At 44.3% G+C, this 17874-nt stretch overlaps 1 protein-coding gene across 1 annotated transcript in view; it reads right to left on the minus strand.

Moving 5' to 3' along the window:
* Positions 1-9566: 9566 nt before the first annotated feature.
* LOC146344989 (putative acyl-CoA dehydrogenase 6) overlaps positions 9567-17874 on the minus strand; it is a 174839-nt gene continuing 166531 nt past the window's right edge. The window contains exon 8 of the mRNA XM_084858795.1: positions 9567-10647. Within this exon, the coding sequence (XP_084714921.1) occupies positions 10563-10647 (85 nt within the window). The 3' untranslated portion in view covers positions 9567-10562. The remainder of the gene's footprint in view (positions 10648-17874) is intronic.

A 17874-nucleotide genomic window follows, 5' to 3' on the forward strand; every position in this document is an offset into this window, starting at 1 on the left:
AAGGCTAATAGAGTTTTGCCAAGAGAACATGCTGATCACAGCAAACACTCTTTTCCAACAGCACAAGAGGTGACTCTACACATGGACATCACCAGATGGTCAATATCGAAATCAGATTGATTATGTACTTTGCAGCCAAAGATGGAGAAGCTCTTTACAATCAGTAAAAACAAGACCTGGAGCTGACTGTGGCTCAGATCATGAGCTTCTTGTTGCAAATTTTTTGCTTAAATTGAAGAACGTAGGGAAAAGCACTAAACCATTCAGGTATGACTTAAATCATATCCCTTATAAATATACAGTGGAGGTGAGGAATAGATTTCAGGGATTAGACCTGATAGACAGAGTGCCTGAGGAACTATGGACGTTGGTGCGTAACATTGTTCAGGAGGCAGCAACTCAATCCATCCCCAAGAAAAAGAAATGCAAGAAAGCCAAGTGGCTGTCTGATGAGGCTGTACAAGCAGCTGAGGAAAGAAGGGAAGCGAAAAGCAAGGGAGAAAGGGGAAGATATATCCAACTGAATGCAGATTTCCAGAGAATAGCAAGGAGAGACAAGAAGGCCTTCTTAAATAAACAATGCAAAGAAATCGAGGAAAACAATAGAATGGGAAAGACTAGAGATCTTTTCAAGAAAATCGGAGATATCAAGGGAATGTTTTGTGCAAAGACAGGCATGATAAAGGACAAAGAAGGCAGGGACCTAACAGAAGCAGATGAGATTAAGAAGAGGTGGAAAGAATATGCAGAACTATACAGGAAAGATCTGAATGTCCCTGATAGCCATGACAGTGCGGTCACTGAACTTGAGCTGGACATCCTAGAGAGTGATGTCAAGTGGGCCTTAGGAAGCATTACTAATAACAAAGCTAGCGGAGATGACAGTATTCCAGCTGAGCTATTTAAAATCCTAGGAGATGATGCTGTTAAAGTGCTGCATTCAATATGCCAACAAATTTGGAACACTCAACAATGGTCACAAGACTGGAAAAGGTCAGTTTACATTCCAATTCCAAAGAAGGGCAATGCCAAAGAGTGTTAAAACTACCGTACAATTGCACTCCCCCTTCATGGATCACTGCCTTGTTGTGGCGAAGGGGCTTGCGTAACTCAGTGAAGCCATAAGCTATGCCGTGCAGGGCCACCCAAGACGGACAGGTCATGGCGGAGAGTTCTGACAAAATGTGGTCCACTGGAGAAGGAAATGGCAACCCACTCCAGTATTCTTGCCAAGAAAACCCCATGGAACGTATCACAAGGCTAAAAGATATGACGCCGGAAGATGAGCCCCTCAGGTCGGAAGGTGTCCAATATGCTACTGGGGAAGAGCAGAGGGTATTTCCAAGTAGCGCCAGAAAGAGTGAAGCGGCTGGGCCAAACCCGAAAGGACACTCAGCTGTGGATGTGTCTGGCGGTGAAAAGAAAATCCGATGCTGTAAAGAACAATATTGTTTAGGAACCTGGAATGTCAGATCAATGAATCAAGGTAAGCTGGAGGTGGTCAAACATGAGATGGCAAGATTGAACATCGACATCTTGGGAATCAGCGAACTAAAATGGACAGGCATGGGCGAATTTAATTCAGGTGACCATCATATCTACTATTGTGGGCAAGAATCCCTTAGAAGAAATGGAGTAGCACTCATAGTCAACAAAAGGGTGGGAAAAGCAGTACTGGGGTACAAACTTAAAAATGATAGAATGATCTCAGTACGAATCCAAGGCAAACCATTCAACATCACAGTAATTCAAGTCTATGCCCCAACCACTGAGGCCGAAGAAGCTGAGGTTGATTGGTTCTATGAAGACCTACAACACCTTCTAGAACTAACACCAAAAAAAGATGTCCTCTTCATCATAGGGGATTGGAATGCTAAAGTAGGAAGTCAAGAAATCACCGGGATAACAGGCAGGCATGGCCTTGGTGTACAAAATGAAGCAGGACAAAAGCTAATAGAGTTTTGCCAAGAGAACATGCTGATCATAGCAAACTCTCTTTTCCAACAGCACAAGAGGCGACTCTACACATGGACATCACCAGATGGTCAATATCGAAATCAGATTGATTATGTCCTTTGCAGCCAAAGATGGAGAAGCTCCATACAGTCAGTAAAAACAAGACCTGGAGCTGACTGTGGCTCAGATCATGAGCTGCTTCTTGCAAAATTTCAGCTTAAATTGAAGAACGTCGGGAAAACCACTAAACCGTTCAGGTATGACCTCAGTCATATCCCTTCTGAATATACAGTGGAGGTGAGGAATAGATTTCAGGGATTAGACCTGATAGACAGAGTGCCTGAGGAACTATGGACGGAGGTCCGTAACATTGTTCAGGAGGCAGCAACAAAATCCGTCCCAAAGAAAAAGAAATGCAAGAAAGCCAAGTGGCTGTCTGATGAGGCTTTACAAGTAGCTCACGAAAGAAGGGAAGCGAAAAGCAAGGGAGAAAGGGGAAGATATACCCAACTGAATGCAGAGTTCCAGAGAATAGCAAGGAGAGACAAGAAGGCCTTCTTAAATGAACAATGCAAAGAAATCGAGGAAAACAACAGAATGGGAAAGACTAGAGATCTCTTCAAGAAAATTGGAGATCTCAAGGGAACGTTTTGTGCAAAGACGGGCATGATAAAGGACAAAGAAGGCAGGGACCTAACAGAAGCAGATGAGATTAAGAAGAGGTGGCAAGAATACACAGAAGAACTATACAGGAAAGATCTGAATGTCCCTGATAGCCATGATAGTGCGGTCACTGAACTTGAGCCGGACATCCTAGAGAGTGAAGTCAAGTGGGCCTTAGGAAGCATTAGTAACAACAAAGCTGGTGGAGATGACAGTATTCCAGCCGAGCTATTTAAAATCCTAAAAGATGATGCTGTTAAAGTGCTGCATTCAATATGCCAACAAATCTGGAACACTCAACAGTGGCCACAAGACTGGAAAAGGTCAGTTTACATTCCAATTCCAAAGAAGGGCAACGCCAAAGAGTGTTCAAACTACCGCACAATTGCGCTCATTTCACATGCCAGCAAGGTGATGCTCAAAATCCTACAAGCTAGGCTTCAGCAGTATGCGAACCGAGAACTACCGGAAGTACAAGCTGGGTTTCGAAGAGGCAGAGGAACTAGAGATCAAATCGCCAACATTCGCTGCATCATGGAGAAAGCAAGAGAATTCCAGAAAAACGTCTATTTCTGCTTCATTGACTACACTAAAGCCTTTGATTGTGTGGATCACAACAAACTGTGGCAAATTCTGAAAGTGATGGGAGTACCAGACCACCTTACCCGTCTCCTGAGAAACCTGTACGAGGGTCAAGAAGCAACAGTAAGAACCAGACATGGAACAACCGATTGGTTCAAAATTGGGAAAGGAGTACGACAAGGCTGCATATTGTCACCCTGCTTATTTAACTTATATGCAGAGTACATCATGAGAAATGCCGGGTTGGATGAATCACAGGTCGGAATTAAGATTGCCGGGAGAATTATCAACAACCTCCGATATGCAGACGATACCACCCTAATGGCAGAAAGCGAAGAGGATCTCAAGAGCCTCTTGTTGAGGGTGAAAGAGGAGAGTGCAAAAGCTGGTTTGAAACTCAACATTAAAAAAACTAAGATCATGTCATCTGGCCCTATCACTTCCTGGCATATAGAAGGGGAAGAAATGGAAGCAGTGACAGATTTTACTTTCTTGGGCTCCAAGATCACCGCAGACGGTGACTGTAGCCATGAAATTAAAAGACGCTTGCTCCTTGGGAGGAAAGCTATGGCAAACCTAGACAGCATAGTAAGAAGCAGAGACATCACCTTGCCGACAAAGGTCCGTCTAATCAAAGTTATGGTTTTCCCAGTAGTAATGTATGGCTGTGAGAGCTGGACTATAAGGAAGGCTGAGCGCCGAAGAATTGATGCTTTCGAACTGTGGTGCTGGAGAAGACTCTTATGAGTCCCCTGGACTGCAAGGAGGTCAAATCAGTCCATCCTAAAGGAAATCAACCCTGAGTGGTCATTGGAAGGACAGATAATGAAGCTGAAGCTCCAATATTTTGGCCACCTAATGCGAAGAGAAAACTCCCTGGAAAAGACCCTGATGCTGGGAAAGACTGAAGGCAAAAGGAGAAGGGGACGGCAGAGGATGAGATGGCTAGATAGCATCACGGATGCAATGAATATGAACTTGAGCACGCTCCGGGAGAGAGCGCAGGACAGGAAGGCCTGGCGTGCTATGGTCCATGGGGTCACGAAGAGTCGGACACGACTGAACGACTGAACAACGAACAACAATTGCACTCATTTGGCGTGCTAGCAAGGTTATGCTCAAAATCCTACAAGCTAGGCTTCAGCAGTATGTGAACCGAGAAGTACCAGAAGTAGAACCTGGGTTTCGAAGAGGCAGAGTACCTAGAGATCAAATTGCCAACATTCGCTGGATCATGGAGAAAGCAAGAGAATTCCAGAAAAGCATTTATTTCTGCTTCATTGACTATGCTAAAGCCTTTGATTCTGTGGATCACAACAAACCATGGCAAAATCTTAAAGAGATGGGAGTACCAGACCACCTTACCTGTCTCTTGAGAAACCTGTATGAGGGTCAAGAAGCAACAGTAAGAACCAGACATGGAACAACTGATTGGTTCAAAATTGGGAAAGGAGTACGACAAGGCTGTATATTGTCACTCTGCTTATTTAACTTATATGCAGAGTACATCATGAGAAACGCCAGGTTGGATGAATCACAGGTCAGAATTAAGATTGCCGGGAGAATTATCAACAACCTCCAATATGCAGACGATACCACCCTAATGTCAGAAAATGAAGAGGATCTAAAGAGCCTCTTGTTGAGGGTGAAAGTGGAGAGTGCAAAAGCTGGTTTGAAACTTAACATTAAGAAAACTAAGATTATGGCATCTGGCCCCATCACTTCCTGGCATATAGAAGGGGAAGAAATGGAAGCAGTGACAGATTTTATTTTCTTGGGCTCCAAGATCACCACAGACAGTGACTGTAGCCATGAAATTAAAGGACGCTTGCTCCTTGGGAGGAAAGCTATGGCAAACCTAGACAGCATAGTAAGAAGCAGAGACATCACCTTGCCGACAAAGGTTCGTCTAATCAAAGCTATGGTTTTCCCAATAGTAACGTATGGCTGTGAGAGCTGGACTATAAGGAAGGCTGAGCGTCGAAGAATTGATGCTTTCGAACTGTGGTGCTGGAGAAGACTCTTACGAGTCCCCTGGACTGCAAGGCGGTCAAATCATTCAGTCCTAAAGGAAATCAACCCTGAGTGCTCATTGGAAGGGCAGATACTGAAGCTGAAGCTCAAATATTTTGGCCACCTAATGCGAAGAGAAAACTCACTGGAAAAGACCCTGATGCTGGGAAAGATTGAAGGCAAAAGGAGAAAGGGATGGCAGAGTATGCAATGAATATGAACTTGAGCACACTCCGGGGGAGAGTGGAGGACAGGAAGGCCTGGCGTGCTATGGTCCATGGGGTCACGAAGAGTCAGACATGACTTAACAAATGAACAAAGTAAGTACTGTTCAAAGTTTACATTCGAAGAAGCTCCACTGAAATGAACAAAAGCCACAGCAGAGTAGTGCTTATTACAGTTTGCTCTTAGAGCAGGGATGGAGAACCTGTGGTACCTCAAATGTTGCTGCACTCCACCTACCATCAGTGCCAACTGACATGGCCAATGGCCAGTGGCCCAACAACATCTGGAGACAGGGCTGCCATCAAGGGTGGGCATGGTCGGGCACCTGCTGAGGGCCCACACCTCAGCAGGGGCCCACTAACAAGAACCTCCTAGAGTTGCTCCTTCTCTTCACCATTGCAACCTGGCCTGCTTGTTCACCTGCCTCTTGCTCTGGACCAGACAATGGTGGTGGTGAGAAGGAGGAGCAGTAGATGCCCTGCCCTGCCAACTTGCTCACTGGTTCTCTGTCTATCAAGCAAGCAAATGGTATCAATAATGAGAAAGAGGATGAGGAGTAATAGTAGCTGGTGACAGTGGTGGTGAGAAGGGAGGCTCATTGAGGGCCCATTGAGGGTGTCTTGCCCAAGAGCCCACAATAACCAGGATCCAGCACTAGTCACAGGTTCCCCACCCTTGTTTTAAATGGTAATTACATGAAACTCCTGAATGTGTCCAGTAATTCAGGAATCAGGCTGATGGCCATGCCATAGTTTACCAGCAACAGACACCAGTGGGATGCCATATACCTCTTCAGAAACCTTATGAGTGTTCATATCAGCTGCAGATCTGATTGAATTATCAATTCTAGCAGAATGACCTCATTTGAACTCTCCTGGGTTAGACAATCAATTTGTATAAACCGGAATGGATGTATTGCACACTTGACTGTAAATGGAGAACCCATAAATTAAACCCATAAATTAAAAGTCATTTAAAGCATTTAACAAGTTCTCTTTCAAGCAATGCAACTTTTTAAATGAACACAGTTTATCTGTATTATATTCAGCATATTTAGATGCCACCCTAAGGCTTTGTATTTATTCCCATAACTGATGGATTATAATGCAAAAGCAACAACTGATGTGGAAACAGAGACTTCACTGGGGGACAAGGGGGAGCAAAAGACATCTTTATTCCTTGCAGACCATTTCAGTACCTACCAAGGATCTCTCTTATTTCCTTTTCACAACCACAAATACGGTATGATAAAATACGTATTGTATTTTCATTACATCAACCATTTCAAAAATACAGTGATTAAAAGCAGTAAAATGCACGGGAAATTTTAAACCAGTGATTAGCAACATTTATAGTTCAAAGAAAATACATTGTATGCCAAAGGAAATTAGGTTTATCTAGCATTTCCATTTGCCTTACAAATGATATGTAAATTAATAAACATGAGGCAATTTTTATGTAAAGAAGAATACTAATTCATTCAAACCTTGTGGCAACTGTCAGCCTTTCAACATAATGAGAATCAGATGTTGGAGGTCACTCCAAGTTGGGAGCGTAGTGCCTCTGTATTATTATGTATTTATTTACCGCATGTCTAGCTTGCTCTTTAGCCAAAGGGGCTCCCAGGTCAGCTTACAAAGATAAATAGCATGACAGTCCCTGCTAAAATGTGACACTCAAGGTATAAGGGTTAGGGAAGGAGCTGGGATTAGGATATTGGAGAAATCTGCAGCAGATTCAAATGAGTTTGGATTTCTATGAATCTGACTTGTGGATTCTGTAGCAGACTGGCTTTTACTGAGTCGCACGGATTCTGCATACTTGCAGAGCAGTTTTTTACTTTGTGGAATTGTACACAAATGTAGGCATACAAAAATAAAAAATGAACAAAAACACTGACTTAAAACGCACATTTCCCCCATAAGCTAAAGCATGAACATGCAGCGGGGTGGGTGGGTTGCACATTTTCGGAAGTGTGCATTTGCTCATGTGCACATTTGCCCAAGTATATACAGTACTTTCCAATGTGAACACAAGTTCTGGAAAGGGAGAAAAATCCAGTTCTGTCAATGAGCAGTGTGAAGGTTTGAGGCTGACAAAGACAAAGTGGGAAAGGTCAGGATTAGAGGCCTGGAGTTTTCTGTTGGGAGGGGGTAACCCTGAGAGAAGTAGTTTCATTTCTCCGGGTAAGTGTCAGTTTCATTTCTCCACTTAAATTTCATTTCTTCAGGTTTGAAGCAGTACTTTCGGTTTTGAGGGAGTAGGGTATATAAAGAGAGTGAGAGAGCCAGTAATTGTCAGAAAGACCAGGCTGAAGTCAGGAAGAGAGAGTCAGGAAGAGCAGATCCTGAAGTGAGAGTAGAGTCTGAAGACTGAACAGGAAGAAGCAGCCTAGAAAAGTCTAAGGACAGCTAGGGTAAAGGAACTTGCGTTTTGCAAATTTTCTTTTCTTTTAGTGCATTTTGTATCACTCAGATCTATTATGTAAATGCCTTTAGTTGTAATTTGTTGCTTGTTTTAATGTACTAGTAAACTGTTGTGGTTAAACTCCGTGCCTAGAGTGTCAGTCACCCCACATCTACAGTCTAAACCCCACATTATTGGGAAGGGGAAGGTAAAAGAAGGAAGGGGGGACTCTTAAGGAGGCAAGAGATCCTTAATGGGTTGGTCAGGGTTCCAGGTCATAAGTGGAACCTTGACAAGCAGATGACAAAATGGAAGATGCCAGACAATCTGCGAAACACAGAAGAAACAGATGTAACACAATTCATACATTCCTAAGTAGGTTATATATAATAAAAACATTTTTAAAGGCTTCTTTGAAGAGATGGTGAGGGTGACAGTTTACTTCCTCTTCCTCTCCTTCTCACAGGGCAGTTGGGTAGAATGGCCTCTGTGAGGGGAGGACGGGCCCCAATCCTTGCATCATGAACAGCAGCAGATAGGGAAGGAGATGACAACAGTTCACTTTGCTGGCTTCTTTTCCTCTCCTGCTCACAGTAATATCTGTAGCTGCTTTGGGAGAATAATAGTGCAATTTTGTACATGTCTACTCAGAAGTAAGTCTAATTGTTTTCAGTGGCATTTTCTCCCAGATAAGTGTGTATAACCTCCAGCCAGTGGGCCAGATTCAGCCCACCAGCCCTCCCCACCCAGCCAGCTGGTGTCTTCCCAAGCCCCATCACTTTGTCCACACCCCCTCCATGGCCCTGTTTTCCTGACTTCTCAGCTATTTCCTATGGATCCAGTGTTGGGAAAGGAGATTGTTGAGGGAAGTGAGACTCAACATCCCCACTACCTCAGGAAACAGCTGAGAAGTCAGGAAAACAGGGCTCTGGAGGGAGCAGGGCAAGCTGGTGATGCAAGAAGAGATCCTGCTCTTCCTGCATCACCAGATTGCTACTGTCAGGAGTGCCCCAGCTGCCTCTTACAGACCCCTCCAATAGCCAACTCAGGACACAGACGACGTGGATTCTTTCCAAGGCTTTATTCCTTTATTACTTTATGACTCTTACAGATACTAATCACTAGCAACTAAGCAAGGAACTGCACTGGGGTAGATAGCAGAGTAGCCTAAGCTCCAGGTAAGGCAGTTGGTCCCTGTTTGAAGGAGAACCACGGGAAGACTCTGAAATTATGGGCTATGGAGAGATCATCCCTCTTTCCCTTGGGTCCTCGGGACGCGACCATTGTTTTAGCGCCAAACGAGCAGAGTGCCTCCTTTTCGGCACCCTCCATCTGTCACCGCTCCCTGTGTCTGCGCCAAGCGTCCAGCAAGCCCCCCTCCAGCGCTCTCTCACTGCCAGGGTCACTATCTCTCTCAGGAATGCTGGCAGGAGGAATCTCTGCCAGCTGCTGTGCTTGTGAGAGATGAGCGAGCTCCTCTCCCATGGATTGCTGTTCTTCCTCAGAATCAGAACTGCTCTCAGGCTCTATGAGCTCAGTTTCCACCCTGACAGCTATGTTCCTATGCTGTGCACTGAGGAAGGGGCTTCCCCTTTTCAGTACACAGAACAGGAATGCAGCAACCTAGGAATGTAGAAAGAGTGTGACCTTGTTGCACAAAATGCTAGTTTCGCCCCCTGGAGGCTAGTCCAATTTGCCCCAAAAGGAGAGTCAACTTCAGGCTGGGTCCAACTCAATTTTATTGTTTGCAAACAATTTGACAAAGGAGCTCACGCTTGAAAGCAGAGTCAACCCTGGGCAACTCCAGCACTACAGGTTTATCACTTCAGCTTGCATTCCTTAGCTAGTGTGTCACTTTGATTGGTTGCTAGCAGTTTGCCTAACTACCTTATCTTAGGGTTACTGCTCACTCATTCCAGGCATGCGCAGCTCTTACAATACTATGTGCTGCTTAAGGCACATGCAATGGCTTTTAGGTTACATTTTTACTACAATTCCCCTCTCAAAAGGCTTTTCTCAAATTTATACTCTCTTTGGTCCAGCGGTGGACTACAGACTTAAAGGCGCAAACTATTATTGCTGTGGCATTGACGGTTTTCTCTAAACAGCAAGTGAGGCCTAGGATGCCCTTGTTTTAGCTACTAGAATGTTGACAACAAAAACACATTTTTGGTGTAAGTCTGGAATTTGAACTTTTGGAACTCAGTTTTGTTCAGTTCATCAGGAACCCTTGAAATGAGAGTGCCCTCTTTCTGTAGAGCCACCTGTGGTTTTCTACAGAAAACCTCTAATTAAGGCAGGCAACAAAGTAAAGTTTCTGACAGTTGATGGGTGTTTGTAATAGAGAGCAAAATTATCTCTATTCTGCTTAAACATAAGCTCAACATGCCTCTTAAACTAATGTTTTTTTGTTGTTGTTTTTTACTTGAGTGGGGAGTGTTGAGACAACTAAACTTAAGAAGGAAAGAATAATGCACATGAGTAAGCATTAGGAGAAAGCTATCTCATGAACCAATACTTGAGTCCCTCCAGGGGTTCGTTATTCCAACGGCTGCCTTCAGGTGGGTCAGCTTCTTGTGTGACCCTCTCTGGTGCAGGTGATGCCTTTATTCAGTGTGATGAATCCACTTCTTCCCTTTAGCGACTTTTATAGCAATGGGAGTGGTATGTAGGATCTGAAACAGACCCTTCCGCTTCTCAGTAGGTGGTTCATCTTTCTAGCACTGGATTAGCACCCAATCACCAGGATTGAGATTATGCACTGGAGGGTCTAAAGGCCAGGATTGGTGAGGTGTCGCAAACCTGTGAAAACAAAACAGATTGCAAGGCAGTAACATAATCTTGAATCTTAAAACTCTTACTTCTAAATTCACATTTAAGCTATCAGCCATAGGTAATATCCGAGGTGGGTGCTTATTTAACATGTAAAGGGTATAAATTTAATACTTCCCTTGTGGGGGTACCGTACTCGAGTCAAGGTGATTGGCAAGGCCTGTGGCCTTTCAACTTAATCTTTAAACAAATTCTAGTGAGCATTGTCTTTAAGGTGCGGTTCATCTTCTCAACTTGACTTGTGGATTGAGGTTTCCAAGGGGGGTGTAGCTTCTAGTTAGTTTGTTATGCCTGGGCCACTACTTCCGTCACTTGTCCAACAAAATGGGCCCCCTGATTTTATTCAGTCTCATTAGGTAACAAGAGCCTAGGGACTACTTTTTAACAGGATCTTGGATACTGTCTGTGTGGTGCAGTGAATTGGTTCTATTATTACTAGCAGGTATCGATAGCCATGAGTCTGGGGCAACTCTGAAAAGTCAATTTGAATCTCTGAAAAGGATAGTAAGCCCATGGGTGACTTCTCATTTGAGCTGGGGACTCAAACATCTTTGAATTGTTTTTGAGGCACGAAGGGCAGTTAACCACTGCTCTCTGGGTTTCAGCATACCATCTTGGGGCCACCATGTGTCTTCTATCGCACTTCTTCTTAAATGTGTTGTCTGGTGCAAGTCTCTTACCATAAAACTCAAAAGAGGTTTGGGTATGAATACTTTGCCTTGGGACTACCCACTATTTATCTTCAGTTTGTTTTGTCTTATATTTAAGGGCTTTTTCAGTTTCAGCTAGGGAGTAAATTGGAACCAAGTTTGTACTCAGGTCTTGCACCAAACTGAAGGAGGTGCCATCTGCCTTGGCACACCCCAAATCGGGATGTTAAAGGGAGATGACCCCTCTATTAGCCAACTTTTTTTTTTTTTTAACTTCTCAATGAGCAGCTTCAGGCCTGCAAGGGTGGCTTTCTTCAGAGGATACTGCCTCACACACACAGGGCTCTTTCCCTTCTTTAAGAAGATTTTAACTGGTGTTATGCATTTGCTTGGTCGGGGTTCTGTCTGCCCACACACAGGGGTCAACATTCTCTAAAATCTCAGTACCTTTGGCCTCTGACACAATCTCGATTGCCTGAAAGGCCATCTGATAATTTGAGCCCTGCTTTACTGGCAGCTGTACTACAATCCGATCATCACAGAAGAAGGTTTCAGCTTGCAGTTTTGTCAACAAATTTCATCCCAAGAGGGCAACTGGGCATGCGGGTGAAGCTACAAAGGTATGTTATTTTTAATCTTCATGAGGAGGGGCTTACACACAGGCAATTTAATTTTTTCCCCTTCAATTCCTTCTATAGTTACATGCTTTCCACTTTCTCTCGCTGGGGGGGGGGGTTCACATGGATCATAGAAAACGTGGCTCCAGTATCTACTAGGGTCTCACAGTCCCTGCCACTAACCCTTACTTTTACCTTGGGATTCTCCCGAGCATTTGTTCGTAGGGTGGTGGCCCTTCAGCTAGACTCCCCCCACAGTCCTCTGCCCGCATTTGGCAGCCTTCAGGGTGAGTCTCTTTTCTCTTCTCTTTCAACTCTGGACAATCTTTCTTCCAATGACTCTTCTCTCAGCACTATGTACATTTATCGAGCCCCGGTCGGCCCTTTCCTTTTCTGCCCCCCTCCCCGGTTGCTTCTGTATTTTCAAGCCATGGTTTATATTTCCACCCAGGGTAGATGCCAGCATTGCCTTTTCTTTTTTCAGGAATGGCACACTTTTTATGTGCTCTCACGTGCACAATAGCTACTTCTTTTGGGTTCATCAAGGCATCTAAAAATTTTATGATCTAGGGTCTGATAAGGCTAAAGCAGGTGGTGATATTAAGGCTTGCTTCTAAGAAAAGCCTTTTTTATTTTAATTGTCCACTTGTAGTGGGTAATATTTTTGTCAAAGCTTCATACGGGGGCTTCACCCCTTTTTATGGCTGCTATAGCCCCCCTCTTGTAACAGGCCCACTTATCTTTTGGCTTGCCTGTTCTGCAGATCATGTTTCAAACTCTCTGTGCCATGCACCAGCTTTAACTCTTTATTTGTCTTCTCTGCAAGTTAGGCTGCTTGTCATTGCTTCAACAGAAACTCACTTGCTTAGACCTTCTTTCTAATCTTGATGACACACATTTGGGATAAGCTCTCTTTCTTTTTTAAGCCTTTTTGTCTGCTACTTTCTTCTGCCTTCTTTTATACCTTTTTTATATCATTAAAATCTAACACCACGACTGGAAAACATTTGTTTTGCATTGTAGGGCATGGTGGAGCAGATCTAACAATTATACTGCTCCTCCGACTGCATGGTCAGGACCCATCAAAATCAAGGGAAGGGCATTCTCATATATGCAAAGAATTCCAAGCCACCATTTTTGCGTGGAAAGAGAGGAAGGTGGGAAAGAGAGAGAGAAGGGAACGGAAGAGCCATGCTGGATCAAGCAAAAGGCCTGTCTAGTCCACCATTCTGTTCCCAAAGGGGCCAACTAGGTGCCTATGGGAAGCCACAAGCAGGACATGAGTGCAATACCACTCGCTTGCTTCTGTCCCCCATCAACCCGTAATGCCTTGGATATACATCCGTCATGACTAGTAGCCACTGATAGCCATACATTCCATGAATTTGTCTAATCCCATTTTAAAGCCATCCAGTCATTGACCACCAAAGTATTTTGTGGAAGCATGTTCCATAGTTTAACCATGTGCTGTGTGATGAAAAGGAGAAAGAGAAGGAGAGAGTGAGAAGGGGGAGGGAGAGAGAAGGGGGAGCGAAGTTGCTTTTCCCTACCCAATTTTGTGTTTGGTCCTCAGAAAATTATGGGTAAGCAAATGTGGCCTTCAGACTGAAAATGGCTCCCCATCCCTGGTGTATAGGATTGCAGCTGAAACATAGTTCAATCCATTCATCAGATTTGACTCCTCCTCCCTCATCTGTGTATTTGAAGAAGATAGTTACTTATCCTAGTAAGAATAACAGTTGTATGAATCAGCTGCTATTCAGCTATCCTATCGGGATAGGTGGCTGCCTCTGAACTCGGAGGTGACCGCCTATCCAATGGTAGGCAGGAGCTGCATCATGGAGGGGATCTTCCCCTCTACACTTCAGCTGCCCTTCATTCACGGCTAGACAGCCAATTTCAGCTGTCTAGCCACAGGAAGGCGGGACAGAGGACGGATGCTGGACAACAAATAGGAAGCATTGGAAAGGCACATCCGCCCTCCCCGCCCTGGCCCGCCCCCAGAAACACCCCATTTTTGCTGCTGCACAGCTCTTATGAGTGTGGAGCATGGGGCCGATCCGTGCTGCCTATGAGGCAGTGTGGGAGGGGGTGGAGGTTGGTACTCAGGGTCAGTTTCCAGGAACCAACCCATCCTATGGCCATCTAGTCACTGACTAGCAGCCATAGGATTGCTCCCTGAGTGTATTTACTTGTATGGGAGTTTGTGGTTAAACACAAGAATTGTTCTCCCACTGTTGCTTCCCGCAGATACTGACACTGCTCACTATCACCCAATGTGACTTCAGAGGGCATCTGGTTCTAACATCCTCTTTTTTTTAATGAGCATTACCTCTAACCAACCTCATTTGCCTAAGTACTTTCTAATATGAGACCATTGCAGCAAACAAAAATCCAAGGCCACCAGTGTAGCACCTACTTGAAACCTCTCTGCAGACATTCTTATTTTTATGAAGAACAATAATGCTAAACATATGGCCACAAATTACCTCAGAATATTTTTCTCCTCAAATCCTTCATTTTCTCACACATTTTTTTCTTATGGCTCCAGTCCCTACAGTAGCTGACCACCTGTCACTTGAGCATTAAATGAAGTATCTAGCATCTGTCATTTGTGGTTCATTCCCTCACACATCTTGTCCTTTGTGAAATATTGAGCATTTAGGTGGCATTGCAGAATTACCAAAATACAGTACAGCACTTCAGATAACTGCTCTGTGTTATTCTGGGAAGTGAAGGCATTCAAACAGCAGCCAAAGGATAGAATCTCTCGTCACTACATAACCCAAATGTTCAACTTCACACTCTCTCTACTCACGTTTGATTTTGGGTTTCTACAAAAGTAGAAACAACAACAACCAACAAATAATTTTGAGGCTGTTTTATTCACATGAAAATGGATTATTTTGATTAGTTGATTTTTCAGAGAAACTGCAGAATAAGTAAGAATGTCTTATTTATTTATTTCTTACATTTTGGAGGGACCAATTCTATGACCTCTAGACAGTGGCTAGACAGCCTGAGGATATCCTGTTTTCCGGGAACCAACCTCAGAGCCCGCACCCCCAGGTCAGTTCCCGGAGAACTGACCTCCGCCAACAGCCCCGTCCTCCATGCTTGCAAGAGGAGTGCGGAGCAGCCAAAAGCAGGCGTGTCTGGGGGCATTCCAGGGCGGGGAAGGTGGAAATGCTTTGTATGTCCAATGTGTTGTATAGCAGCCTCCTCCCCCGCTCAGCCCTCCTGCGGCTGGACAGCTGCAATTGACCATCTAGCCAAAAGCGCAGGGCAGGAGAAGCACAGAGGGAATGATCCCCTCCGTGCTTCTCCTGCCCTGCTTTGCCTCCAAGTTCGGAGGCGGCCGCCTATCTGGATAGGATTGTGCCCTAAACCACCTATTAGCCAAAGCTCTCTGGGTGATTCACAAAACAAAACTTAAAAGCATAAAATACAATAACATAGTAAAACATAATATAAAATTTGTCAGTTTAAAACAGAATAAAACCAAAGTAAACAACTGGGTAAAGGACAGCAGTGCAAAGATCTAAAAACACATTCTTTTTAAAAACTGAAAGACTAAAAAGCCTGGGAAAATAAAATGCTCTTCACCTGGTGCTGAAAAGAACACAACGTAGGCTCCAGGTGAGCCTCTCTGGGCATTCCACAACCAGGGTGCAACCACTCAAAAGACCCTCTTGCAGAAACCCAAAGATGCTTTATTTGAAAGTAGATGCAAAGGTTTAAGAAGTGTCCGAAGGCGAATTTCAGGGGGGGTGGGAATCAGAGATTAACAGTGCATATCCTATGTATATGTAATCAGAAATAAGCCACACTGAGTTAAATGGGACTTACTACCAAGTAAATGTGTTGAAGAATTAGCAAAATGAATCAATGAAACGATGTTGGGATGGGTGGGGGGGTATAACACTAAACTATTTCTCCTCAAATGGCTAGGTGAATCTCTGCTACCCCAACTTTGTGGGACTGACACGTTGTAAATTACAGGATGAATTCCTCATTCCAAGGCTCCTACCAGAGATGAGTGATATCTCCAGAAGTGGACCCAAGTTCAGCTGTCAAAAAAGAGAATTCAATTCATTTTTTGTTTGTTCTTATGCAGCTTCCTGAGTCAGACAGTCCATATGTGAAATATCTATGAGTCTTGCTAAACAAAAAATATCCATTCAGAGCCAGCTCTTCACTGGAAATGAGGTGACGCTTGGCTTTGATCTGAAACGCTGGTAGTTTGTGAGTGTCAGCAAACAGGGCTAGGCCATTTAAACATCCACACTAGCAGAAGGAAAATGCTTTGACAGGGGCAGAGAAGATAAAGCTATGAGACAACATTGCTCTACCCAGGCTCAGGAGTGGATTCTTAAAGGTCAGCTCTTGAGCAGAGTTTATTTGTGGACACTAATAGGTTGACAGAGATATAGGCAGGGGATTCTTTGACTAATAGGATGTACAATCTCTTCTAAGGGAAGACCATTATAAAGCAAAGCACACTCTGTGGAAGGTTACAAAAGACATGTGTGGTTATATCTCTAGAAAACATACCAGATCCAAGATCTCAAACCACCAGCACTGGCTATGTCAGCTGCTCAAATTGGTGTACAAGCCTTCTGCAACATGGTGCTCTCCAGAGGTTTTGGGTTGCAACTCCCATCAGCTCCAGCCCAGCAAGACCAATGGTGCTGTATACTGACATCTAATGTGAAATCTGTCCAGAAAGGGCCCATGATGTGGTGGAGAGAATGTTGAACTTAGACTAGGGGCAGCCAAGTTTGAATCTCTGCACTGAGAGGAATCAGTCACATTATCTCTTGGCTGATCTTGGACCAGTCACATTATCTCTTGGCTAACCAACCAACCAACCAACCAACCAGGATTGCTGCGATGATAAAATATGCACAGCCCTGGGCACCTTGGACCAAGGCAGCAAACAAACATAATAATAAACTTGTAGGGTGGCTACTTCCACATTGCCATAAAGGGGGAAATACATCACCCCAAAAGAAGGGGAAAGAAGGCACCAATTTGCATAAGATTTGCATATGCTAATTTATATACATACCTGCAAATCTGTATGTATAGCTCCAATTTTAGAAATAATGATTATAATGTAAATAACAAGACAATGCAACTCACCACAGTGGGAAAGACAGACCAGCTGACCTCATAGAACCATAGAATCATAGAAGAGTAGGGTTGGAAGGGGCCTACAAGGCCATCGGAATCCAGGTCAGAGCACCCCCATAGATGGCTCTCCAACCTCGTCTTGAATGCCTCCAGTGTGGGAGAGCCCAGCACCTCCCTAGGTAATTGGTTCCATTGTCGTATTGTTCTAACAGTCAGGAAGTTTCTCCTGATGTTCAGTCAGAATCTAACTTCCTGGAACATGAGCCCATTATTCCGTGTCCTGCACTCTGGGATGATCGAGAAGAGATCCTGGCCTTCCTCTCTGTGACAGCCTTTCAAGGACTTGAAGAGCACTGTCATATCTCCCCTCAGTCTTCTCTTCTGTCTGTTTGCTCTATCTGCTGTCTGGGTGCTAAGTGTGGATGGGCAGCTTCAAGGCCCAGCTCTCCCTCCTTATAGTTCTTTGACTGTAAACTAGACTCAGACTGGACAGCTCTTCAAATAGAGGACATCTTCAAATAGAGGACTGTCCTCAGCAAGGGAGGCGACCTGGCCATCCTATAAACTTGTGACCCAATAAGTTGAACCCAGCTGACCCACCAGCAGCTTGGTATACCTGTGTTTGCTGCCTGCCAAGGACCACAGCATACATAGAGGTAGTCAAGAACCTGGTAGGCCTCAACTCATGGCTGATGGTGAGCTGTGTTTGGCTTGGCCAGCACCGTCAGTTTGCTTCAAGGTAAAGCAAAAATGCTGATGCGTACATTTGAATACACTCCATGAACGCTATATTA

This window comes from Heloderma suspectum, chromosome 5, assembly GCF_057233095.1.
Source record: "Heloderma suspectum isolate Gila_16-S chromosome 5, 16-S_ref, whole genome shotgun sequence".
NCBI lineage: Eukaryota > Metazoa > Chordata > Lepidosauria > Squamata > Helodermatidae > Heloderma > Heloderma suspectum.